This window comes from Neltuma alba, unplaced genomic scaffold (genome assembly GCF_004799145.2).
Source record: "Neltuma alba isolate B1F8T4 unplaced genomic scaffold, ASM479914v2 tig00013555_pilon, whole genome shotgun sequence".
NCBI lineage: Eukaryota > Viridiplantae > Streptophyta > Magnoliopsida > Fabales > Fabaceae > Neltuma > Neltuma alba.
This window is the reverse complement of record NW_021637761.1, coordinates 60,483-88,331: the sequence shown is the minus strand read 5'-3', so window position 1 is coordinate 88,331 and position 27,849 is coordinate 60,483. Positions and strand designations below refer to the sequence as shown.

General features: G+C 33.7%; 1 protein-coding gene across 1 annotated transcript; it reads left to right on the top strand.

Annotated features, from left to right (window-relative positions):
• Positions 1 to 317: 317 nt before the first annotated feature.
• LOC114738179 (putative disease resistance protein At4g11170) lies at positions 318 to 26,714 on the top strand. The gene is made up of 3 exons (XM_028926200.1): positions 318 to 1,262; positions 25,492 to 25,773; positions 25,863 to 26,714. Exons 1-3 carry the CDS (start codon positions 318 to 320, stop codon positions 26,712 to 26,714), a joined length of 2,079 nt encoding a protein of 692 aa, XP_028782033.1.
• The last annotated feature ends 1,135 nt before the right edge of the window (positions 26,715 to 27,849 follow it).

Genomic DNA, 27,849 nt, shown 5'->3' with positions numbered 1-27,849 from the left:
TATTCCAACAGTTTCATACTGGATCCTAAAAGTTCCATGCAGTGTACAGGTAGATGCTACATTTATCTAATAAACGGCTTGGATTAGGAGTCATTGAATTGTATAACACATAAATATAGGACTTGTTGATTAGCTATTTCGTTCCATCTTCTTGTTCTGATACATTCTTTTTTCTTCTTTGATTCAGTACTGACTCTGAGCTCATAGATGAAATTGTCAAGGATGTTTTGTTAAGAGTGAATGATATCTATCCTTGCGAGTCAAATCGCCTTGTTGGAATTGATCAACATCTTGATCGTATTAGATCATTTTTGGAAATGGAATCAAAAGGAGTTCAAATCCTCGGAATTTGGGGCATGAGTGGCATCGGTAAAACAGCCATTGCACGTGTTGCATTTGAGAAATTCTCTTCCCGCTATGAAGGCTCTTACTTTTTAGACAATGTGAGAGAAGAATCACAAAAGCATGGGCTGAAATCTTTAAGAGAGAAACTTATTGCTGAACTGCAAGAGGAAAAATCCACTTTCATCCGTAGAAAGCTTATTAGACGAAGAAAAGTTTTAGTTGTGCTTGATGATGTGGATGCTCCAGAACAACTACGGCATCTAGTTACAGAAGGATTTCACTGGGGACCTGGTAGTAGAGTTATTGTAACAAGCCAAAACAAGCAAGCACTGATTGCTGGAGGAGTTCCTGCCAATTTCATACATGAGGTCAAGAAATTGGACTTTGAAGAATCCCTTAATCTTTTCAGCTTAAATGCCTTCAACAATAGCCATCCCGGAAGGGGATACAAAGAACTTTCAAAACAGGCTGCTGCTTATGCCGATGGCCTTCCTCTAGCTCTAAAAGTTTTGGGCTTACATCTTTGTTCTTGTGATAGAGAAACATGGAAAAGTACATTGGGAAAACTTGAGATGTATCCCCATCCTCAAATTCAAGATGTGCTAAAAATGAGTTTTGAGGGATTAGATGATGTAGAAAGGGACATATTTCTTGACATCGCTTTCTTCTACAAAGGAGAAGATAAAGATCATGTCAAGAGGCTACTTGATGCCAATAACCTTTTTGCTGCTGACGGAATAAAAGGACTTCTGGATAAAGCTCTTATATCCATTTCAAATGACAATGTAATACAAATGCATGACTTAATTCAAGAAATGGGTTGGGAAATAGTTCGGCAAGAATGCAAGGAAAATCCTGGAAGACGTAGTCGGTTGAAGGACTTTGAGGAAGTGTATGATGTGTTAAAAAATAATAAGGTACGAGAAAGATATCTTGCCTTCTCTCTGCAAATGATTTTTGTACAAAATGCAGCCAGATTCATATCATTTACTTTTCTTATGAATTTGTTTTATTTTTCAGGGAACTGATGCCATTAAAGGCATAGTGTTATATGCTTCTCTTTTTAACGATGTACGGTTGAATGTTGACACCTTCAAAAATATGACTAATCTCAGAGTTGTCAAGTTTTACTCTTCCTGGCATGTGAGATGCTGTAATGTGCACCCTCCAAATAGTTTTTTGTCGTTCTATGATGAGCTGAGGCGCCTAGGGTGGGATGGATACCCATACCCATATCCTGAGAAACTTGTTGGGCACTCTATGCCCAACAACCATGTTGGGAAACTTTGCAAACTAGCGCAGGTAGATGTACTTGTATCTTTAGTTAGTTGTCTTTTATTCAAATTCTAAAATTTTCCCCATTTTTAATATCTCTCGTTTAACTGTTTCAGGATTATACGAATTCTAAGAGAATGAGCCTTGGCAGCTCAAAACAATCAATGGAGTTACTTGATTTCACAAAGGCACAAAAACTGAATGGAGGACATGTGTTCTTGTCAAGGTTTTTGTAACGTCAATTCACATGTCTTGTCTCTGTCCATGATTGCTGCTGTGAATTTAGTTCGCTCCAAAGGTTCAAAGAAACGTCACAGTGAGAGTAACTTCGGATCTCTTATAAACTTTGATGTGGGTTTATGCTTTAGTGTCAGGGTATTTTCGTCGTCATCAAAGGAACTATCAGAGTTGGATTTAGTAACTTCAAAATTCGAAATACTATGCTCATCATCAGTTGGGGGTCTTAGTGAGCTAAGAAGGATCACACGTGGTGATTCAAGACTAGAGATTCTTCCCCTAAATGAGTTGTGTTGCCTGAGATTTTTTGAAGAGCTTAATCTCTCTGATTGCAGACGAATGAATCAAAGCCCAGAGCTGCGCATGCTATTTGGCGCCTTACTTTATTTACGGGAGCTATTTATGACTGGATGCAGTGTCTTCTTTAAATCCCCTGATACTATTGGCACCTCTTCATCATTTAATTATTTGACGGATCTATGTATACAACAAAGTCAGGCACCAGCGTGGCATTTTGCCGCATTTCCCCTTAAGTCAGTGGAGCTTGTAGTCGTCAGCGTAGCATCTAAACGGGTGCTGGAAGACATTCGGCGACGTGTCACTTCAGCCCTGGATGTTTTGGTTTTGTCCGGACATTTCTTTTGCGATCCTGATTTGTCTTGGCATTTCCTTTGCGATCCTGATTTGTCTATGGGCCCAGCATCTTGTGTGATACGGACGGTGAATGAAAAGGTCAACGAAAACCAAATCATTATTAGCGGACCAAATATATTAAGGAGCCTGATTCGGTATCCATCATTATCATCATGGCTGAGGTAGGCGCTGAATAGGAGCACTCCCTCGCCTTAAAATAACACCTGATACTATTTCCTTTTATTACTTTATAATTTATATATATATTTGCCAACTTTTGTTTCTTTAAATATAAGGAGTATGCCCAATTTTATGATGCATATATTTTATTTATTGATTGCTGGTCAAAGAAAATATATTTTATTTGGTGATATAATAAGCCCCGCTTATTTAAAAGTTTATCCTAATCCAGTGGATTTAATAAAATCAACAAGAACTTATATAGGAAAGTGAAAAATAGAGTGAGACTTTATGCGTGTTTTTCCACCAAACACTAAATGGGCAAGATCATTTCAAGGAAGTGGCACCCATCTAGGCCTATAAGAGACACTTGTTACGATACATTTAGCACCAGACAAAGTCGTTTATAGAGTGAAAAAGAGAGAGAAAGGTGGACTTATGTGTTTGGCATGTTAAGAATAGGTAGTACATTTTCTAAATGTTTTGACCCTCTTCCATATTTAGTCCCATTCCTATTATCATTCTCATCCCTACTTCGTAACTGAGAAGCAGTGAACCTGATCCTTTAAATGTTTTGAATCATGTGCGCTGGCAGCATCTTCTGTTTCGTTCTTTCTTATGCTTAGTTGCCGCCTGATATGGTTTATTTGCTTTACCTTTATTACTTCTAATTATGCTTTTTGTACCTAATTTAATCTCCTTTCTTTTTTTCTTTTTTCTTTTTATGTTGACTATAGGGATTGTGGCTTCAAAGAAGACTTGTCCGAAGCACTACAGGCCTCTGGTCATTTTCATCGAATAGAGAGGGGAAATGATTTTTGGTTTTTATTTATAAGCTACTGAGAAAAAAAGAAAGTGCCATCTTTTTGTCATTTTTCCTCACTTATGCGTCCTATGTTCTCTATGTTGCCCTTACCTTTACATGTCACTCCTCTCTTAATGTAAAACATATTTAATTAGGTTAAAAAATTAAAAAATTAGTTAATTATAATAAATATCACATATATTTTTTAAAATATCATAATCATCCTTTTTAATATCTTCACTCCTTCTCTTACGTAATTATGATTAAGAGAGTATCAATAAAGTAATATAAAAAATGATAAATATGAAAAAATATGTCTTATATTTAGGATCAAAATTAACTCAACAATTAGGTTTTATGTTAAAAAGTAAAGAAGTATTAGAAAACTGCAGTAAAATAATTTTTTAAAATTATATTTTTTTCACGAAGGACCAATAATTTCATTCATAATGAGACTTAAATAATACTACAAATTTCGGCTAAAGTATGCATTTATCTTTTAAGTTTATATCAAATTTTAGTTTTATTTTTTTATTTTTAAAAATATATTTTTAGTCTTTTACACTTAATTAATTTTATTACTGAAAATGTTGATTCTGTCATCTACTTATTTTAAAATGATAAGTCCGTATCTAAATGCTAACATATTTTTTTTTTAATTTACAAATATAAATTTAGAAATATTTAAAAATAAATCTGTACTTTTATCAACAATTTATATGCAATTTAATAATGATGAAACAAACAATTTTCTTTGCTTACTTTTATAATCGAAAAAATAGATAATTAATATTAAAAAATTATAATTACTTTAAGGATTAGTGTTATTATTGAATTTTATACTCAATCTAATATGACTAATTGAAAAGCCGGTCATTAAAAAAGTTAAAAAAATTACAAATTAACATATTTTTTAAATTACTATTTTTATGAATATTTAAAAGTAAATCACATAGAACCGCGTTAGACAATTTAGCCATATGGAATAATTGTCTTTGACAGCACCTTTAATTAGATTCTATTTTAAATATTTTTTAATTTAGATATTTTAAATTAAAAATTAACATGTGAGCATTTAAATGCTGAATCATCATTTTAAAATTGCTGAGTCAACATTTTTTGTTGGTGAGATTACCAATGTTAAGTTCAAAGGACTAAAAATGCACATTTTAGTAAATGTAAACTTTTTGACATAAAGAATTAAACGTATGCTTTACTCCTGAATTTTCATTTCAGATTTTTAGAGACAAATTTTATAATATATTATAATTTGTCTAAAGTGTAAACTTTTTATCCTAACTAACTATAAAAATTCATCACTAATTAACTGAGCTTCTTTAACTAATAATTTTTATTAAAGATAATTTTAAGATTTTATGAAATAATTAATTCTAGCTATTTTTTTAATATAGAAAAGATGCAAAATAAAAGAGTAAAAAAATTAATTAAAAATAATTAACTCCAACTCTTCATTTTTTCAAATAAAAATCATTAAAATTTTCAACTCTTCCATTTTCTTCACACCAAATCGAATTTTAACTCATGTAAAGGTCAAATAGTTATTTAAAATTTATAAGAGAAATTAGGACGGAGTGCACAAACGCATAAATAACTGGAACACGAGAACGTGACACCGGGGTCACAAGTCCTACTCAAGAGTGATGGAATGATCTACTTGCGACACACGTTTAAAATGCTCCCTCCCTTCTCTTTTTGTAAGAAACAATCCTCATATTTCTAAATCTAAAAAACAAATTTTTTGTCAGAAATTTTAAACTAATATTTCCATTTTACTCTTGTTCAAGATATGCCATTTATTATGTCTCTCCAAGAATAAAAGCCAAGAATCACAAATAAAAAAAGCTAATTAATAAGCTCCCCCCCCCCCATAATTTTCGTGTAGGTTGAAGCCAGTTTAGGGTCAATAAAATTGTTTAGCCAGTATTCATGAGATGTTTCTTTCCGACTGATAGAAGAGACTACATCTGACAAAATTGTTGTAAAATTTGAAGAAGAGAAAAAATAGAGAACAAATTATTTATATATCCACTTGATAATAACTCAATTGAGTCTGAAAAATTTAGTAAATATTTAGGGTTAATAATCTTAACTCTACTAGTCTGATATACATGGGAGTCAAACTCCTCCAGCAGCCAAGACAAAACCCGCTTGATTGGGAACAAATTTGGTTTCTTTTGACCATAAAGCAGAATTGAAAGAGAGACAACGAATTATAATGTCAAATTTAATAGCTATATTTGGAAGTGAAGAATCTATAAAATTTCTGATAAATAAAAGAATGAAAAACAATTCACTGTGAATGGATATGATTTTTCTTGTTTTTTTCCTATCACTTTCCCTTTTTGTATTATCCAGACAAAATTTATCAAATTTACAAAAGAATTAATTGCGGGAACAGGGAACAGTTTCATAACGGAGTATCTTCAAAATTAAAAAAAAAAGCATTTTTTTCACTTAACTTTTTTGTTCTTTTGTGCAAAACTTCCGCATCAAATGGGAAACAAGAAAGAACTCAACTCAGAAACAATTTCATTATGTTCAATCACAGTGTATCAGTGGGATCACATATACAAGGGACTCCCCAAAATCTATTCAGTTACGATGTGATGAATTGTTTTATTTTTTTTGGGGATACAGATTGAAATCTAACTCTACCTATATTGCATAGCCAGTTCCAAGCCAGGGTAAACGAGGAGGGTTGTGTTAGGCCCTCGACAGCCAACGTAAAACTCTGTCAAATCTTTTATGACACGGACTAACAAAGAAAATGTGCTACTACTAGGTTGTTGTCTGGAAGTGATGCGTTGTATGGGTTGAGTACAGTGAGAAGTAAGCAAGAGCCGCTGCATTGTTGCTCGAATGTAATGTTAAATGAGCAAGGGCTACTCCAATCTTATGGACAGAGGCGGAAGAAGTTAGTTCATGAAAGCAAGATTAGGTTTGGCACTTGGAATGTTGGGACACTATATGGTAAATCAAGGGAGGTGATGGAAGTAATGGGCAAAAAGAAGATTAACATTTTGTGCCTACAAGAAACTAAATATGTTGGAGAGAAGGCCTTCGAATTTGCTAATGGATTTAAACTATGGTATACGGGAAAGCCAGGCACAAGGAATAGAGTTGGTATGATCATTGATAATGAATAGAAACAGAATGTGGTGGAAGTCAAAAGGATATAAGATAGAATCATTTCTTTAAGAATAATTGTGGGGAGGAATACTATCAATGTGATTAGTGCTTATGTACCTCAAGTAGGAGCATAAGACCATCTTAAGGAGAAATTTTGGACGGATATGGTGGGTTTGATTCAAAGTATACCAACCATGGAAAAGATTTTTATTGGCAGTGATCTTAATGGACATGTTGGTAAAGATGCGGGATAATATGCTAGGGCTCACAGTGGTATGTGTTTTGGAGTGCGTAATAATGAAGGGCGAGCTATTATTGATTTCTCCCTTGCGTACGACCTCAAGATTGTTAACACTTGTTTTAAGAAGAGGGATGAGCATCTAATCACTTACAAGAGTGGAACCCATAGGTCTCAGATCAATTTCTTTCTGGTAAGAAATACTGATAGAAAACTCTGCACAAATTGTAAAGTGATTCCTAGAGATGATGTGACAGCACAACATAGAATACTGATCCTTGATGTGCATATTAAGTGTATAAAACAAACACGCCAACAAGTGTTAACCCCAAGGGTCAAATGGTGGCAGTTAAAGGGAGAGAAGCGAGAGATTTTCAAAAAGACGCTTTTAAATGGAGGGGTTTAGGAGCTACAAGGAAATGTTAATCTTATGTTAATATAAATGACTAAAAAAGTCTAGAAGGTTACCAAAGAAATCTTGGGTCAATCAAGAGGTCGAGATTGACGAGATAAAGAGAGTTGTGGTGGAACAAGAACGTGCAAGAGAAAATTAGGCATAAACGAGAGTGTTTTAAAGCATTAAATTTGTGTAATAATGCTGAAAATTGGGAAAGGTACCATGTAGGTAAAAATGAGACTAAGAGAGTAGTGGAAGAAGCTCATGCTAAAGCTTTTGAGGAGTTCTATAAGGATCTAGGGACTAAGGCTGGGGAACACAAGATCTACAAGATTGCCAAGAATAAAAAAAGAAAAACTAAAGATTTGGACCAAGTAAGATGTATAAAGAACGAAGAAAGTAGAGTTTTGGTTATTGATAGTGATATTAAGGATCGTTGGGAAGCCTACTTTTATAAGCTATTTAATGATGGGAGCGAAGGACTGACTTATGAGCTTGAAGATTTGACAATTGGAGAAGAGGAACATAATTTTGCTTTTTATCGAAGAATTCAAGTTGGTGAAGTTAAGGAAGCTCTCAAGAAAATGGAAAATAATAAAGCAGTTGGACCTGATGGTATTCCTATTGAAGTTTGGAAATGTTTGGTGAAAGTGGGGTGATGTGGCTTACTAAGTTATTCAATGAGATTTTGCACTCCAAGAAAATACATGATGACTGGAGGAAAAGTAATTTAGTATCTATTTACAAAAATAAAGGGGATATTCAAAACTGTGCTAGTTACAGAGGCATTAAACTCATGAGCCATGCCATGAAATATAGGAGAAGGTGATGGAACATAGGTTGAGATTGGAGACTTGTATTTTTGAAAACCAATTTGGGTTCATGCCAGAAAGATCGACAATAGAAGCGATCTATTTACTAAGGTGCTTAATAGAAAAGTACCGAAGCCATAAAAGAGACTTGCATATGATTTTTATTGATTTGGAAAAAGCTTACAACCGTGTGCTGAGAGAAGTGCTTTGGAGAGCCTTGGAGAAGAAAGGGGTGCGTGTCGCTTATATTAAAATCATACAAGACATGTATGAAGGGGTCACAGTTAGTGTTAGAACACTAGGGGGTGAGATAAAGGACTTCCCTATAAGGATTGGCCTACATCAGGGATCAATTGGCCTACATCAAGGATCATCTCTAAGTCCTTATCTGTTTAACCTAGTCCTCAATGTTTTAACTGAGCATATCAAAGAAGAAATCCCGAAGTGCACGCATTTTGTTGATGATATGGTTTTATTGGCTAATTCAAAAGAAGAGATTATCACTAAACTTGAGACATGGAGAAGAACTTTGGAATCGAAGGGTTTTTGTTTGAGTAGAAGCAAGACGGAATATTTGCATTGCAGTTTTGATAAGAGACAAGTTAGTACAGAGTCGGATGTCAGATTGGGAGACCAGGTCATTCAACAAGTGGAAAAGTTTAAATATTTGGGATCAATTATACAAAAAGATGGGAAAATTGATGAAGATGTTAATTATAGAATTCAAGCTGGGTGGTTTAAATAGAGAAAAATGACAGAAGTTATTTGTGACCAGAAAGTATCAAATAAGGTCAAAGGAAAGTTTTATAACACTGCTATAAGACCGGTAATGCTATATGGCAATGAGTATTGGGCTTTAAAGGGATAACATGAATAAAAAGTGGCAGTTGTTGAGATAAGAATGTTGAGACGGATGTGAGGTCATACAAGAAAAGACAAGATCCGTAATGAACATATAAGAGGAAAAATTGGAGTGGCTGCTATTGATGAGAAAATGGTAGAAAACCGATTGAGATGGTTTGGTCACGTGCAAAAAAGCCTTGGGACGCGCCAGTAAGAAGAGTTGAGCAAACAGTATGGAGTTCTCTAAAAAGGAGTAGAGGAAGGCCGAAGACAACGTTTAATAAAGTCATTAAGAGAGATCTTTCAATTAACAATCTATCCAAAGATTTAGTTTTGGATAGGACTCAATGGCGTCGTGCAATCTATGTAGCTGATCCCACCTGGTGGGATAAGGCTTTGTTGTTGTTGTTGTTGGATATAGATTGAAATCTAACAATTGCACAAAAGAATCATACCTCAAAATTAAGTGATTCCAGAAATGAAGAGCGATAATTCTTTCATTTCTTTTCGTGAATCAAACAGAGCCTCAATCATCAACAAATGAAAGGGATTCTTTGCATCTTGAACACCAAAACCCCACAAAAGATCAAGAAAATGATGGGCGCTTCGGTGCATGAGCATGCTGCATCCAAAGGATCTCCAATTAGCATAAATGGCGGTGTCAAGATTCCCTCCATTGGTGACAGCAGTGATTGAAGGACCTCCGACTCCTTGTTACTGGCTCTAGTTTCTTTTTTTTTTTGGTTACAAACGTGGCCCAAGGCCCAAAAAACAACTAAGTTCCTCCTACTCTAGTTCCAACTCCGACCACATCGTCTAGTTTACTTTCACTTTCGAACAAGTTTCGTACTTTCAATGGTGGCTGCAACCATATCTCTAAGTCTCCTTCCAAGTCACGACTTATCTTCGCCAGCAAATCAGCACAGGCATTTGCGGCCCTCGGGATCGATCTCACCTTTACCTCCCACTTTCTACTCATTAGCAAATCTGTAATTTGTCTCATAAGAGTGCTCTGAAAGGTTCCTTGTTTCTCCTTGCCCTTCAATTTCCTGGCCAGGATTTCAGAATCCGTTTCTATCTCTACTTTTCTAAACCCCATGTGCCAAACCATGTCAAGTCCTTCCTTAATCCCCCACATTTCTACTTCTAGCACATTGCAAAAACCCACCTTCCTTGCGAAACCCCCAATCCATCGCCCTTGGTCATCCCGTATCAATCCTCCACCCCCTGCTTTCCCAGGGTCTCCGCTACATGAACCATCGATATTCAACTTGACCCACCTATTTTTTGGCTGTTGCCACATTTTTGACCCTGCTTCCTTGGTTTGCAGGTGGGTGCTCATTACTCCCTTCACCTCTGCACATTCATGAGCAAAGCTTCGACATCTTCAGACTAGATTCCACACATCACACGGCTTTCCTTGGAAGATTTTCTCATTCCTCTGCTTCTAGAGGATCCAGCATGTGATTCCAAAGGTCATAGCCCAAGGTATACTTCCTTCTCCCTTCTTCTCTACAAGGTTGGATTTGAGCCATCTGGTGAGCGTCTCTTGGTAAAAACCCGTTCGTTTGGATCCACATATCATATTCCAAACTTGTCTGGCCTGGGTATAGTCTTGCAAGACATGCAAGGTTGTCTCGAGTTTTCCATACACCTCACAGGTCCCCTTTGCTCCCCATCTTTCGCATCTTAGGACATTCGAATATAGCCGATCGTGGGCTGCAAGCCATAGAAAATGGTGGATTTGTTCAGGGCCCTTCCACCTCTAGATCCTCTTCCAGATCTCTTCCTGTGTTCCATTCTTCTCTCCCCTTATTGCGTTATAGCCCGCTTTAACTGTATAGTCACCCTCCTTTCCTCCCTTCCACAATAGTTGGTCTTGGCCTTCTTTTAATGGAGGCAAGATCGCTCTAATCAGCCCGTAGGCTTCCTCTTTTAGCACACTATGAATTTTATCACTCTTCCATGACCCTTCCTGCCCCACGACATCTGCAACCTTCCATTTCTTTGCATCATTCGGTATCCCTTGCTTTAGCAAGTTTTTTAACAGTACACCTTCTCGTACCCATTCCTCATCCCAGAAGGATGTTGATTTTCCGTTTACAATACCTTTCCAAGAAAATTTGTTTGTGTAGTCCCAAAGAAGGCCCATATCCTTCCATAACAAGGAAGCGTTCTTTGGTACCTTAAGGATTGAAGAGAGCTCATCGCCTTTGTTGTATTTGTGCTTCAAGACATCACACCATATTCCTCTTTCCCCACATCTCAGCTTCCAAGCTAGCTTTAAAGACATGCTTCATTCATGTCCCTTAGACTTAAGACTCCCAATCCTCCATTCATCCTTGGCCTTTGCACTTGCTCCCAGCTCACTAAGTGCATTTTTCGCCTATCAGGATCATGTCCCCAAATGAAACTGCACTGGTGTTTTTCCACCTCGTCCAGCAGCCCCTTTGGGAGTAAGGTGCACATCATAGGGTAGATTGGGATAGCACCTATAACTGATTTAGCCAACGTAACCCTCCCTGCCATACTGAGACAGTTTATTTTCCAGCTAGCTAGCCTCTTCTTCACCTTTTCTAGGATGTAGTTAAAGTTCCTTCTTCTTTCCTTCCCATAATGTAAGGGTATGCCCAAATATTTGTCCAGGTCCTCTGTCTTCCTGAATCCAGATATCTCGGTTAGTTTGCTCCTCAATTTGACCCCTACATTCCTTGAGAACAAGATTGCTGATTTTCCTTTGTTCACCTTCTGCCCAATTAGTGCGCAGAATTCCTCTAAACAGCTTATAGTGTTGCTGTAACATCCTAATTTTCATATATCTAATATTTAAACAAATTTTTATAGAATAGGTAAAGGTTAAATATACATATATGTAATTAAAATAATTCTGATTTTGTGTGTGTGTGTGTGTGTATGAGAAAATGAATAAAATAACGATGTTAAGAAGTCTCACATTGATTAAATGATAGAAAGTGGATAAAATAGCAATGTTAAGAAGTCTCACATCGACTAATCTTTAGAGTGAAGGAGTTTGAGGAGCCTATATATAGGAGATAGTGAGTGGAGCTTGAAGTGAGTAAATAATTTTCGCACATATCTAAGGTAGTCTCAGAAAAGTGCTAGTTTTGAGTTTATTAACCGTTGGATCGAACTGAAATTTGGTCAACCCATTTGGGGCATCCAAAACGTTAATTTCAACAGTTGGATCATCATTTTGATCTCCGAGTTACAATTTATTAGGTATGTTTTTAACTTATATCTTTTGGATTTAGCAAATAGAGTCCTGAACAGTAAATTAGCATTTTAAAATTCATTCACCGTTAGATTGAGCTATAATTTGAAGGATAGTATCATGATAGATAGGAAATTAAATTCAATGGTTAGATTAAGGGTTTAACTTCTGTAGTGAGAATAACCTAGTTCATACTAAGTCTATTTGTCTAAGTCCTTCGAAGATGGAATATAAGTTATAAATTTATAGTTTGTCTATTTGCATTATGAATTTGATGATTCTAATAATATAATCTAATAATTAAAGGATATTTAAGTAAGGGAAAATTCAGGAATCGAGTCTAAATCACACACACACACACATATATATATGTTCTCATTCCAAACCTTAGAGAAATGTCTTTTAGGCTAGAGTTCTGAGTAAAATTAAAGCTTTTAGAGGAGGAGTTAGATGCTAGAATTTTGTGAGTAGCCTACTCTAATACTATAGAGATAATATTTTAATTTTGTTTGTAGATATAAATTCTATTGTGGCATTTTCGAGGTTGGACTCTGGTTGTAGTTGACTATTAGCTAGGAGACCAGGTAACTAAATTTCTATCTGTTGCATGCTCTAGTATGAAGTTGGTGAGCGACTTAACTAGTTCTATAAAAGTATATTACATTTTATATGAACTGTCTTGTGGGATGCTATTTTAAAAAGGATTGACATAGTTTGTATTGCAAGAAATTGGTGATCATGATTATGATGTGCTATTATGAAATTCTGTTGATTATGCATATAAATGTGTCATTTTGAACCTTGTGCATCTATTTTGGGTGGGGAAAGGAGGTAATTGGAGTTATTGAGATTCATATACTTGCCACGTGGTATTAGTCTCCATACAGAGCTCTATGGTTGGCTGCTATTATTGTCCCACTAGTTCTTCGAGGGACTGCGACACCCTACTAGTTCTTCGAGAGGGGACCCATGGTCCACCGAGTGCTCTGTGGTCTTTGGCCAGTCCACATCATTCGTGTGGTCAGTTTGTCAGAGTTGCCAGCCAAATGGAAAGAACTTAGCCCATGGGTCCAGTTGGCAGAAATAAGGAGGATATAAGGATGGATTTGGGTTCAGGAATTGCATATGACATGGGATATTCATTGATATTTATATCTTTTAAATAAATGACAAGTATGTTATCTCTTTTGAAATGTATCAATTGCATGAGAGTGGTGGAAATATTTGTCTTATATGATTATTGTTAGTTTAAATGTTAAATAAATGTTTATCAATTATTATTAACTCTGTGTATCCCACCTGATACCTCGCTAGCCCATGCTAGTGTATGTGATAGGTAGGGATTTAGTTACTGAAACGTTGTCTCATCCCTATTGTTTAACATTTTTTCAGGTGAGAGTTTTAAAGGAGGGACGTCAGAAAAGGCTCAGGAGGAGTAAAGCTACATTAGCAACTTGTAGCGTCTTCTCAGTTTATGAGCTATGTTGTATCCTGTATATTGTCACCTTAGGATAAATTGGTTTTAATTGATTCATGCATTATTATTTCTTACGTCCTTTGAGTGTACTATTGTGGTATGTGTGCTGATAGGCGGCCAGAGGCCTAAGATCGCATATTCGCATGTGATTTATTTATGAATCTATCATAAAATATGAGTTAAGATTTAATTTTTAATATTTTGATTTATGAGCTATATTATATGTTGTCTTATAACCATATTAGACAAGATTGATCCTTTCTTATATAGTTTGTATTTAAATGAGTTAAGAAAAGTTCTTTTATCCGTGATAGGATGTATGATTGGGTGCTGCTCTTTTCTATCACGGAACAATATTATATAATTAGTTAGTGTAAATGATTGTGATATAATTTGAGTTTGTATTTAGCATGGTTTGGTTATAAAAAGTTATTTCTTAAAGTTACTATTAAAAAAATAGGTTTATTTGTTTATTTAAGAAGGTTGTTTCAGTTGCACATTTGATCCTCAGAAGCTTCCCCAAATAACAACAAATCATTAGCAAACATTAGATGAGTTACGATAGGTCCTCTCCTTCCTACTTTAATTGATCTCCATTTACCAGCCCTTCTCACTTCCTGTATTATGTGTGTCAACTTTTCCATAACTAGCACAAACAAATAAGGGGATAGGGGATCCCCCTGGCGCAAGCACCTTGAGGGTTTGAATCTATCCGTTTTGACACCATTCCAGAGAACTTGAGTCGAGACAGTGGTTACACATTTCATTAACAGCTTCCTAACTTCTTCCTCCAAACCTACTTTCATGAGAATCTCTTCTAGGCAACTCCATCTCACCCTATCATAAGCCTTCTCAAGGTCAATCTTAATTGCAAAGAAGCCCTTCCTTCCTTTCATCTGTCTCATCGAGTGTATTAATTCTTGGGCAACCACAATATTATCCTGTATCTGTCTGCCTGGTACGAAGCTGGCTTAATTAGGGGCTACTACCTTCCTCATTAGTCCTTTCAGTCTGTTAACAAGGATCTTTGGGATACACTTATAAATAACGTTACAGAGCGCTATAGGCCTCATCTGCCTTAGAGTTTCAGGTCTGTCTATTTTTGGTACCAGCACAAGCAACGTACTATTACTCTCCTCTAGCTCTACTCCTCCTCTCCAGGCCTTCTGTATAAATTCAAAAACTTCCCCCTGCACCGTGTCCCACATTCTTTGGAAGAAAATTGCGGGAAATCCATCCTCCCCTGGAGCTTTGAAGGCCCCTATTGAGAATATAGCATTCTTGACTCCCTCTAACGAAACTTCTCTTCCCATGCCAATCAGATCTGACTGATCAATTCTTGGAAAGCCCACCTCTGTCCTCCTCCAAACACTACTCAAGTTTTCCTCCATAAACAGGTCAATAAAATAGTCCCTTGCCATTTTTTGAAGTTCGACTTGGTCATCAATCCATTGCCCCTCATCATTTTTTAGCATGGCTACCTTATTTCTCCTCCTATAGGTCAGAGTTTTTAGGTGGTAGTATTTTGTATTACGATCACCATCGTTAATCCACTTTCCTCTGGATTTCTGAAACCAAAGGATTTCCTCCTGCTTCAGTACTTCCTCTAGCTCCCCTTGTAGCTGGTCCTCCAACTTCGAAAGGAATCTCGCTGCTCTGCCTTCTTTACTGATCTTACGCTGAATTCCCCCAATTCTCGCCAGCAATCTATTTTTCTTCCAGCTTATGTGCTTGAAAACTTCCGTATTCCATTCGATCAAACTTGGTTTTAGTAATTCTAAACTCCCTCTAACTCCTTCCTTTTTCCTCCAGTTTTCCTCCATAAATTTCCCAAAGTCCTCATGTAAAAGCCACGCTGCTTCGAATCTAAAGGGGCGTTCCCCCAATCTACACTCATTATCATCCAAACATAACAGAATGGGGCAATGGTCTGAACATTTCAATCTAACTTCCATAGTCGGAGTTGGCAGTAGGGTAAATGAGTAACCCCCCAACAAGACTTCCGCTGTAGTTTTTTTATAGTTTTTTTTACCATCTCTCTCTTTGGTGCTTTATTTCACAGAGGATGTTACTTTTGCTAGGTTACTTTGTATATAAATGATATTTTATCTACAAAAAATTTCTTACCATATACATTTCACATTAATAGCCCACGCATCATGCAGCTCCTATCCGAGTTTTTGAGAAAACAAAAAAAATAAATATGTTATATTTTTTATAACTGTTTCGAGTAATGCGTTTGTCTAAAATATTGTTAAATAAGTAAAGAATTAAAGTTAAACTTTGTGTTAAATTTTTTTAATGAACATGTGTTTAAATGTTTTTATCAACATGCAAAAGAAATAATTATTTTAAAAATATATAAAACCTTCGGCAAAAGAAATCTACAAAAACATTTATCAAAATTAAAAATTATATTACACAAAAGGATAATTAATCTTCGGGTCTTTATAGTTTCATCTGATTTTTAAGCAGGTCTCTATAAAAAAAATTTTTATTAGGTCCTTTTACTTTCATGTGTTTTTAATTAGGCCCTTTCATTTTTTTTCCTTTTTATCATGCCTTTATAGTTTCACTTATTTTTTAATTAGGTCCTTTGTAGTTTTAAAAAAATTATTTACTAACTATATTCCATAAAATTAATTTCATTTTTAAATTAATAATTATATAATTGGACAAAATAATTAATATAATCATTAAGTAATTAATAATTAATCAGAATAATCAATTATATTTAACTATAAATTATTTATAATCATATTCTAATTTTAAAAAATTTTATTATTATAATTTGAATTTTATAATTACAAACATTAGAATTGAAAAATAAATAATATATATGTTTAACTAAAAATTTAAAAGAATATTAGCATAAGATTATTATAATAATTTATTATTTATAGAATAAAGAATAAAAACTACAAAGACTTAATTAAAAATAAGGTAAAACAATAAGGACCTGATAAAAAGAAAAGAATTATAAGGAATTGATTAAAAAAATATGAAATTATAAGGACTTGATAAAAAAAAAATTATAGGGACCAAATTAAAAACTGGTTAAAATTATAAGGATTTGTATATTTATTATCCCTTATACAAACTGCCTCTTTATATTCTATAATATATAAGAAATATGTACTATTTTTTTCTTTTTTTCTTTTCTTTTTCTTTTCCCCAAACAAGTCAATTTTATTAATTTTTTTTAAAAGTACAAACACCCATAGCCAAAGCCACAAACAAAACAATGACTCAAAACTACAATAGAACTCACAAAAACAAACGTAGCCAGAAAATAAAATCAAATAACTAACATAACAGTAAACAAATACTAACGTTCTGTGATACCCTTAGAAAAAAAATTTTTTAGAAAATAAGCATGCTCACCAAAGAGTAAATGGGTAAAATCATTTCATGCCTGCGGTACCCTTAGAAAAATATTATGTGTTTGGTGGTTCACTTTATAACTATAGTTCGGAAAGGGTTGGTTTGGGTTTTGTTTTGGAAACATTTTTTGTTTTAAAAAAAAAAAACTTGTTTGGTTATTTGTTTTTACTTGGTTGTTTTAATAAGATTGTAGTTTCTTCAATCTTGTTGGGTTCTTTCTTATGCTTAATTGTGACCTGCTTTGATTTATTTGCTTTGCCTTTATTATTTTTAGTTGTCATTTTCAACCTCCGCCTCTCCCATTTAATAGCTATATATGTTTTATGAACAGGAGTTGAAGGTGTAATGAAAACAGTTAGTTTTTTAAAATATGACGAATTAAGATTCAAATTTTTATTAGTAGAGATACATATATCTAGTCTCCAGTGATACCTCAAACATGATTGTATCTAATAGAAAAATACATGTATCTAATAGAAAAATACATGTGCATATAAAAAAAATAATAGTTATATTTTAAATAAAAATTAATATAATAAATAAAAATAATAGCTATATTTTAAATTATAAATAAAAAAATTTATTTATTGATATAATAAGCCCCACTTATTTAAAAGTTTAACCTAATCCGATGAATTTAATAAAATCAATAAGAATTTATATAGGGAAGTGAAAAATAGAGTGAGTGTATGCGTGTTTGTCCAGTACCAAACACTGAATGGGCACAGATCACTTCAAGGAAGCGGCCCCATCTTGACCCATCAGAGACGCTTGCTATGGTACATTAGGCACGTGGACAAGTCCTTTATAGAGTGCAAAAGAGAGAGACAGCTAGATTTATGTGTTTGGCACGTATAATTTTATTTTTTATTTATTATTATGTTGATTTTATTTAATATATATCAAATAAGAATAAAAAATAAAAATATATTAAATTTTAAATGAAAATTAATAAAATTTAATATTTTCTTGATCTGTATGAAACATATTAAAAACGACTTATAAATACGATGAGAAGATATTTTTGAAGAGAAAGTCCGTTATGGACTCGCTATTTTGTGAGTGATTAACATCATTGGTTATTGCTGGTCAAAAAAAAAACATCATTGGTTATTGAGTCTGCTCTCCAAATGCACTGAAAATGTGTCTGGCTTTCTTTTCTATTTCTCCTTTTGAAAACATTGTTAACTCATTAATTGGCAATGGTTCAACCCATGGTCCGTGGGTTCAGCTGGTGAAGGAGTGAAACATATGACCAAGTTGGCATGTGTTAGATTTCTGGGGAGCACTACTTTGTTGTGGTTTCAGTCGCAGCGCTTGGGGAGGCATCCTAACTCCTGAGTGCCTAGATAAATGCCTAAAGGTAATTGACGACTCGCCCTGCCCAATATTGGTATGACCTAGGAGGAAGGGAGATTTCGCCCTGCCCTTGGATTATGGGTGAGCCCAACCCCTTTCCAAAAATTTCTTTACCAAAAAAAAAAAAAATTGGCAATGGTTCAGACGGCATTGCGGCTATACCTTAAACTGGACGCCAAAAGGCCAAAAATAAATATTATATATTTTTCTAAAATGTCATAGTCATTCTTTTTACTATCTTCACTCCTTTTTCTATTTAATTATGATTAAAAAAATTAATAAATATGATAAATATATCTTATATTTAGGATTAAAATTAACTGAATAATTAGATCTTCTATTAAAAAGTGAAAAAGTATTAGAAAACTGCAGTAATAAATTTTGGCTACGGTATGCATTTATCTTTTCAGTTTATATGAAATTTTAATTTAATTTTTTGTTTTTAAAAATATATTTTAAGTATTTTAAACTTGATTAATTTTATTACAGAAAATGTTGATTCAGTCATTTACTTATTTTAAAATGATAATTCCGTATACAAATGCTAACATATTATTTTTTCTAATTTACAAATATAAATTTAGAAATATTTAAAAATAAATCTTTACTTTTGTCAACAATTTATATGCAATTTAATAATGATGAAACAAACAATTTTCTTTGCTTACTTTTATAATCGAAAAAAATATAATTAATATTAAAAATTTATATTCAAATATTTTCAAAATTCTAATTATTTTAATGATTAGCATTATTATTAAATTTTATACTCAACCTAATATGAATAATTAACAAGCCGATCATTAGAAAAGTTGAAAATTTACAAATTAAATATTTTTTAAATTACGATTTTTATGAATATTTAAAAGTAAATCATATAGGACCGCGTTAGACAATTTAGCCATATGGAATAATTGTCTTTGACGGCACCTTTAATTGGATTCTATTTTAAATATTTTTTAATTTACATATTTTAAACTAAAAATTAACATGTGAGTATTTAAATGCTGAATCATCATTTAAAAATTGCTGAGTCAGCATTTTTTTATTAGTGAGATTAACAATGTTACGTTTAAAGTACTAAAAATGCACTTTTTAATAAATTAAAACTTGATACGAACTCTTTGCTCCTGAATTTTCATTTCAGATTTTTAGAGACAAATTTCTAGATATTTTATAATATATTATAATTTGTCCAAAGTGTAAACCTTTTATCCTAACTAACTATAAAAATTAATCACTAATTAACTGAGCTTCTTTAACTAATAATTTTTATTAAAGATAATTTTAAGATTTTATAAAAATCATTAATTTGTTTTTTGTAATGTAGAAGAGATGCAAGATAAAAGAGTAAGACTGTCTGGATCTTGCGGAATTGGTTGGGCATTTCCTTCGCGGTCCAATGGACCATGCTTACTTCTTCTCGAATCAAGCATTTCCGAAAACTTTAAGAGCGAGTTTGTTATGTCAGTCGAGTGGCAGAGTTCCAAAGTGGTTCAAATGTAAACAAACGACGGAGGCTTCCGTGGCAATGCAGCTTTCATCAGCTACTGATGAACTGTTGGGTTTTGTTTTCTGCACTGTTCTTCCCCAGTTCGCCTCAAATGAAATATTTCGAACTCGCTTGAAATGGTCATGCTACTTTGACGATGGTGAAAAGCTTCAAGTATCATGGGCTTTATTTTGTCCTACCACAGAAGAATCGAGCTCTGCAGAGAGCGTTTTTCTGTGGAATGACCCGCACTACAATAAACGCATTTGAATTCTATGTTGTTACTTATTATGACAATGGTAAGGTGGGCAAACATGAGCGCTTGATCAGAGAATGTAGAGTCCATCCAATCTATGCCTCAGGACAACAATTACAACTGGCCCCCGGGCTGAAGTTGGAGCTTGTTGAGCCTGGTTCGTCTATGGGCTCAGCTTCTTGTGTGACATGGAAGAAGAACGAAGGCCGACTCGTTATTAGAGGACCAGATATGTCAAGGAGGCTGATTCGGCGTTCATCATTTCCGTCATGGCTAAGGCAAAGTGCTGAATAGGAGCATTCCCTCACCTTAAAATAACACCTGATACTATTTCCTTTTATTACTTTATATTTTTTTTTAACACCAACTTTGTTTCTTTAAATGTAAGGAGTGCTATGTCCTATTTTATGATGCGTATATTTTATTTATCGATTGCTGATAAAAAAATTTATTTATTGATATAATAAGCCCCACTTATTTAAAAGTTTAACCTAATCCGATGGATTTAATAAAATTAATAAGAATTTATATAGGGAAGTGAAAAATAGAGTGAGACTCTATGCGTGTTTGTCCAGTACCACACACTGAATGGGCACAGATCACGTCAAGGAAGTGGTACCCATCTTGACCCATCAGAGACACTTGCTATGGTCCATTAGGCACGTAGACAAGTCCTTTATAGAGCGCAAAAGAAAGAGACAGCTGGATTTATGTGTTTGGTATGTATAATTTTACTCTTTATTTATTATTATGTTTGACTTTATTTAATACTATTAAATAGAAAAAAAATTAAAAAATTATTAAATTTTAAATGAGAGTTGATAAAATTAAGATTTTTTTTTTGTGTAAATATATGAAATATATTAAAAATGATTTATAAATATGACGATGACGAGATACTTTTGAAGAGAGTCCAACATCGACCCGCTATTTTGTGAGTGATTAACATCGCTGGTTATTGAGTCTGCTCTCCAAATGCGCTGAAAATGTGTCAGGCTTTCTTTTCTGTTTGTCCTTTTAAAAAATTGTTAGCTCATTAATTGGCAACGGTTCAGAGGCAGCACTGCGGCTACACCTAAATTGGACACCAAAAAAAATATTATATATTTTTAAAATGTCAGTCATTTTTTTCACTATTTTCGCTCCTCTCCTATGTGATTTGTTATGGTTAAAAATTAATAAATATATCTTATATTTAAAACTAAAATTAACTCAATAATTAGGCCTTCTATTTAAAAAGTGAAAGAGTATTAGAAAACTGTAGTAAAATAATTTTTAAAAATTATTTTATTAAAAAAAGACCAATAATTTCATTCATAATGAGACTTAAATAACACGATTTTTGGCAACTGAAATTTTGGCTAAAGTATGCATTTATCTTTTAAGTTTATATCAAAATTTAGTTTAATTTTTTATTTTTAAAAATATATTTTTAGTCTTTTAAACTTGATTAATTTTATTACAGAAAATGTTGATTCAGTCATTTACTCATTTTAAAATGATAACTCCGTATCCAAATGCTAACATATTATTTTTTTTAATTTACAAATATAAATTTGGAAATATTTAAAAATAAATCTTTACTTTTGTCAACAATTTATATGCAATTTAATAATGATGAAACAAACAATTTTCTTTGCTTACTTTTATAATCGAAAAAAATATAATTAATATTAAGTAATTAATAATTAATCAGAATAATCAATTATATTTAAATATAAATTATTTATAATTATATTCTAATTTTAGAAAATTTTATTATACATTAGAATTGAAAAATAAATAATCTATATGTTTAACTAAAAATTTAAAAGAATATCAACATAAGATTATTATAATAATTTATTATTTATATAATATTATTATTTATAGAATAAAGAATAAAAACTACAAAGACCTAATTAAAATAAGGTAAAACAATAAGGAGCTAATAAAAGAAAAGAATTATAAGGACTGATTAAAAAAATATAAAATTACAAGGACCTAATAAAAAGAAAAAATTTATAGGGACCTAATTAAAAACCGGTTTGAAATTATAAGGATTTGTATATTTATTATCCTCGTACAAACCACCTCTTTATATTCTATAACGTATAAGAAATATGTACTATTTTTTTTTTTTTTTTCTTTTTCTTTTGCCCAAACAAGTCAATTTTATTAATTTTTTTTTAAAAGTACAAACACCCATAGCCAAAGCCACAAACAAAACAATGACTCAAAACTACAATAGAACTCACAAAAAGAAACCTAACCAGAAAATAAAATCAAATAACTAACATAACAGTAAACAAATACTAACGTTCTGTTGTACCCTTAGAAAAAAAAATAATTTAGAAAATAAGCATGCTCACCAAAGATTAAATGGGTAAAATCATTTCACGCCTGCGGTACCCTTGGAAAAATATTATGTGTTTGGTGGTTCAGTTTATAACCATAGTTAGGAAAGGGTTGGTTTGGTTTTTGTTCTGGAAACATTTTTTGTTTTAAAAACAAAAAAGAAAAAAAAAACTTGTTTGCTTATTTGTTTTTACTTGGTTGTTTTAATAAGATTGTAGTTTCTTCAATCTTGTTGGGTTCTTCTTATGCTTAATTGTCGCCTGCTTTGACTTATTTGCTTTGCCTTTATTATTTTTAGTTGTCATTTTCAACCTCCGTCTCTCTCATTTAATACCTATATATGTTTTACTAACAGGAGTTGAAGGTGTAAAAAACAGTTAGTTTTTTACAATATGACAAGTTAAGATTCAAATCTTTATTAGTAGAGATACATATATCTAGTCTCCCGTGATACCTCAAACATGATTGTATCTAATAGAAAAATACATGTGCATGTGAAAAAAATAATAGCTATATTTTAAAGTGAAAAATTGAACGAAGGACAATTCATTGTGAGTGCGTAAGATTTTTTCTTTTCCTTTCCCGACAAACTGTCAAATTTAGCAATAAAAAAAAAAGGATTAATTACAGAAACGGTTTCCTTTTCTTGGTCCCATTCAAATAAAACAAAATCAAAATCAAAAACAAAAAACCCGAGATGGCTTCTAGGCACATCCCTGCTTCTTCAGCCTTCACTAAATCATTTTTTAAACCTTAGTCGATTGTTGACTCTATGCCCACGATCGGTAATTCGGTACATCAAATTAAAAACACAGATTGCAGAAGCAATCTCTAAGTAATGATTCGACCAACCTTCTTGCAATCTCTGGTAGTAATTATGGTTCAAACCTTGAGAATCATTTATTACTTTATTTTGCTTCTGCATTAACTTCGAATGGTTTAACTTTGTTGCACAACGGAATACTTGCTGCAGTTTCTGGAGAAGAAAACCATTGTTCCACTTTTGAATTTCTTCCTTTCCAGCTATGGCTTCTTCTTCTTCTTCTTTCAATGATTCTCAAATCAAACACGATGTGTTCATCAACTTCAGTGGCAAGGACACTAGACGCGGTTTTTTGAGTCATCTAGTAAAGGAACTATGTCGGGAGAGCATCATAGTCTATGTAGATGAGGAACTGAACAGAGGAGAAGAAATATCATCCTCGCTTCTGAGAGCAATTAAAGAATCGCAAATTTCAATCGTCATTTTCTCAGAAAACTATGCCTGTTCAAGGTGGTGCTTGGATGAGCTTGAAGAAATAATGAAGTGCCAGAAAGTGAAGAAACAAATTGTTTTACCGATTTTCTACTACATAGATCCCTCACATGTACGGCATCAAAGAGGCGCTTATGAAAATGCATTTGCTGAACATGAATTGAGGTTTCAAGGAAACAGCTTGAAGGTAGAGAATTGGAGATCAGCCCTGAAGAATGCTGCTGACCTATCTGGCTATGATTCGTCCCGTTATGGGTAAGCCTTTGCAAAATACTATTTAATTCTCAACAGTTGAAATATCAATGTGTGTGGCAGGCTATCTAATTTAGACCTTGAAAAACATTTGTCTTCGCTTTGTAGAAATTAGAGCATGTTTTGCATCACAATATTTAATTGGTAATTTTCTGATATGATATTCCAACAGTTTCATACTGGATCCTAAAAGTTCCATGCAGTGCACAGGTAGATACTACATTTATCTAATAAACGACTTGGATTAGGAGTCATTGAATTGTATAACGCATATAAATATAGGACTTGTTGATTAGCTATTTCGTTCCATCTTCTTGTTCTGATACATTCTTTTTTCTTCTTTGATTCAGTACTGACTCTGAGCTCATAGATGAAATTGTCAAGGATGTTTTGTTAAGAGTGAATGATATCTATCCTTGTGAGTCAAATCGCCTTGTTGGAATTGATCAACATCTTGATCGTATTAGATCATTTTTGGAAATGGAATCAAAAGGAGTTCAAATCCTCGGAATTTGGGGCATGAGTGGCATCGGTAAAACAGCCATTGCACGAGTTGCATTTGAGAAATTCTCTTCCCGCTATGAAGGCTCTTACTTTTTAGACAATGTGAGAGAAGAATCACAAAAGCATGGGCTGAAATCTTTAAGAGAGAAACTTATTTCTGAACTGCAAGAGGAAAAATCCACTTTCATCCGTAGAAAGCTTATTAGACGAAGAAAAGTTTTAGTTGTGCTTGATGATGTGGGTGCTCCAGAACAACTACGGCATCTAGTTACAGAAGGATTTCACTGGGGACCTGGTAGTAGAGTTATTGCAACAAGCCAAAACAAGCAAGCACTGATTGCTGGAGGAGTTCCTGCCAATTTCATACATGAGGTCAAGAAATTGGACTTTGAAGAATCCCTTAATCTTTTCAGCTTAAATGCCTTCAACAATAGCCATCCTGATAGGGGATATGAAGAACTTTCAAAACAAGCAGCTGCTTATGCCGATGGCCTTCCTCTAGCTCTGAAAGTTTTGGGTTTACATCTTTGTTCTTGTGATAGAGAAACATGGAAAAGTACATTGGGAAAACTTGAGATGTATCCCCATCCTCAAATTCAAGATGTGCTGAAAATGAGTTTTGAGGGATTAGATGATGTAGAAAGGGACATATTTCTTGATATCGCTTTCTTTTACAAAGGAGAAGATAAAGATCATGTCAAGAGGCAACTTGATGCCAATAACCTTTTTGCTGCTTATGGAATAAAAGGACTTCTAGATAAAGCTCTTATATCCATTTCAAACGACAATGTAATAAAAATGCATGACTTGATTCAAGAAATGGGTCGGGAAATAGTTCGGCAAGAATGCAAGGACAATCCTGGAGGACGTAGTCGGTTGAAGGACTTTGAGGAAGTGTATGATGTGTTAAAAAATAATAGGGTACGAGAAAGATATCTTATCTTCTGTCTGCATGCAGATGATTTTTGTGCAAATTGCAGCTAGATTCACATCATTCACTTTTCTTATAAATTTGTTTTATTTTTCAGGGAACTGATGCCATTAAAGGCATAGCGTTATATGCTTCTCTCTTTAAAGATGTACGGTTGAATGTTGACACCTTCAAAAATATGACTAATCTCAGAGTCGTCAAGTTTTACTCTTCTTGGCATGTGAGATGCTGTAATGTGCACCCTCCAACAAGTTTTTTGTCGTTCTCTGATGAGCTGAGGCGCCTAAAGTGGGATGGATACCCACACCCATATCCTGAGAAACTTGTTGGGCACTCTATGCCCAACAACCATGTTGGGAAACTTTGGAAACTAGTGCAGGTAGATGTACTTGTATCTTTAGTTAGTTGTCTTTCATTCAAATTCTAAAATTTTCCCCATTTTTAATATATCTCGTTTACTTGCTTCAGGATTATGTGAATTCTAAGAGAATGAGCCTTGACAGCTCCAAACAATCAATGGAGTTGCTTGATTTCACAAAGGCACAGAAAACTGAATGGGAGGATATGTGTTCTTGTCAAGGTTTTTGTAACGTCAATTCACATATCCTGTCTCTTTCCATGATTGCTGCTGTGAATTTAGTTCGCTCCAAAGATTCAAAGAAACATCACAGTGAGAGTAATTTCAGATCTCTTATAAACTTTGATGTCGGTTTATGCTTTAGTGTCAGGGTATTTTCGTCGTCATCAAAAGAAATATCAGAGCTGGATTTTGTAACTTCAAAATTTGAAATATTGTGCTCATCATCAGTTAGGGGTGTCAGTGAGCTAAGAAGGATCACACATGGTGATTCAAGACCAGAGATTGTTCCCCTAAATGAGTTGTGTTGCCTGAGATTTTTTGAAGAGCTTAGTCTCTCTGATTGCAGACAAATGAATCAAAGCCCAGAGCTGCGCATCCTATTTGACGCCTTACTTTATTTACGAGAGCTATTTATGAATGGATGCAGCGTCTTCTTTAAATCCCCTCATACTATTTGCACCTCTTCATCATTTAATTATTTGACGGATCTATGTATACAACAAAGTCAGGCACCAGCGCGGCATTTTGCCTCATTTCCCCTCAAGTCAGGGGAGCTTGTACTCGTCACGGTAGCATTTAAACGGGCAGTGGATCTTTTGGCTTTGTCTGGGCATGTCCTTTACGATCATGATTCCTCTTGTGCGATAGGGAAGGTGAACGGAAACCAATTCTTTATTAGAGGACCATATATATCAAGGAGCCTGATTCGGTGTCCATCAGTATCATCATGGTTGAGGTAAGCGCTGAATAGGACCATTCCCTCACCTTAAAATAACACCTGACACTATTTCCTTTTATTACTTTATAATTTATAGATATATATATATATATATTTGCCAACTCTTGTTTCTTTAAATATCAGGAGTATGTCCTATTTTATGATGCATATATTTTATCTGTTGATTGCTGGTCAAGGAAGTGGTACCATCTGGACCTACAAGAGACACTTGTTATTCTCTATGTGCTTGGCATGTTAAGAATTGGTAGTACATTTTCTAAACGTAGTTAGGACATTAAGAAAAACCCTCTTCCATGTTCAGTCCCATAGCTGAGAAGTAGTGAACCTGATCCTTTAAATGTTTTAAATCATGTGCGCTGGCAGCATCTTCTGTTTCGTTCCTTCTTATGCTTAATTGCCGTCTGATATGGTTTATTTGCTTTCCCTTTATTACTTCTAATTATGGTTTTTGTGTCTAATTAAATCTCGTTTCTTTTTTTTTTTTTAATGTTGAGTATAGGAATTATTGTATCGAAGACTTGTACAAAGCACTACGGGCCTCTGGTCATATTTATAGAATAAAGAGGGAAAATGCTTTTTGGTCTTTATTTATACAATACTGAGAAAAATTTTTTATATTAATGTACAATTTTACTTTTTATTAACATCGCTGGTGATTGAGTCTGCTCTCCAAATGCGCTAAAAATGTGCCAGGCTTTCTTTTCTGTTTGTCCTTTTAAAAAAATTGCTAGCTTATTAATTGGCAACGGTTCAGAGGCAGCACTGCGGCTATACCTTAAATTGGGCCCACAAAAAAAAAAAAAAAAGAACTAAGGAGAAGTGCCATCTTTTTGTCATTTTTCCTCTCTTATGCGTCCCATGTTATCGATGTTACTCTTTGAGCCTTACATGTGACTCCCCCGGTCTTAATTATAATAGATATCACGTATATTTTTTAAAATATCATAATTATTTTTTTAATATTTTCACTCCTTCTCTTACTTGATTAGGATTAAGAGAGTATCAATAAGGTAATATAAAAAAAATGATAAATATGAAAAAATATATTTTATATTTAAAATCAAAATTAACTCAACAATTAATTCTTATGTTTTTTTTTTCCCAAACAATTAGGTCTTATGTTAAAAAGTGAAGAA

What these genes read in the sequence shown, in the direction of transcription:
- LOC114738179 (XM_028926200.1), top strand. Translation starts at nt 318, where the DNA reads ATGGAATCAAAAGGAGTTCAAATCCTCGGAATTTGGGGCATGAGTGGC. An exon ending in ATGTGTTAAAAAATAATAAG is followed by an intron (nt 1,263 to 25,491) that starts GTACGAGAAAGA and finishes TTTATTTTTCAG; the next exon opens with GGAACTGATGCCATTAAAGG. An exon ending in AACTTTGGAAACTAGTGCAG is followed by an intron (nt 25,774 to 25,862) that starts GTAGATGTACTT and finishes TACTTGCTTCAG; the next exon opens with GATTATGTGAATTCTAAGAG.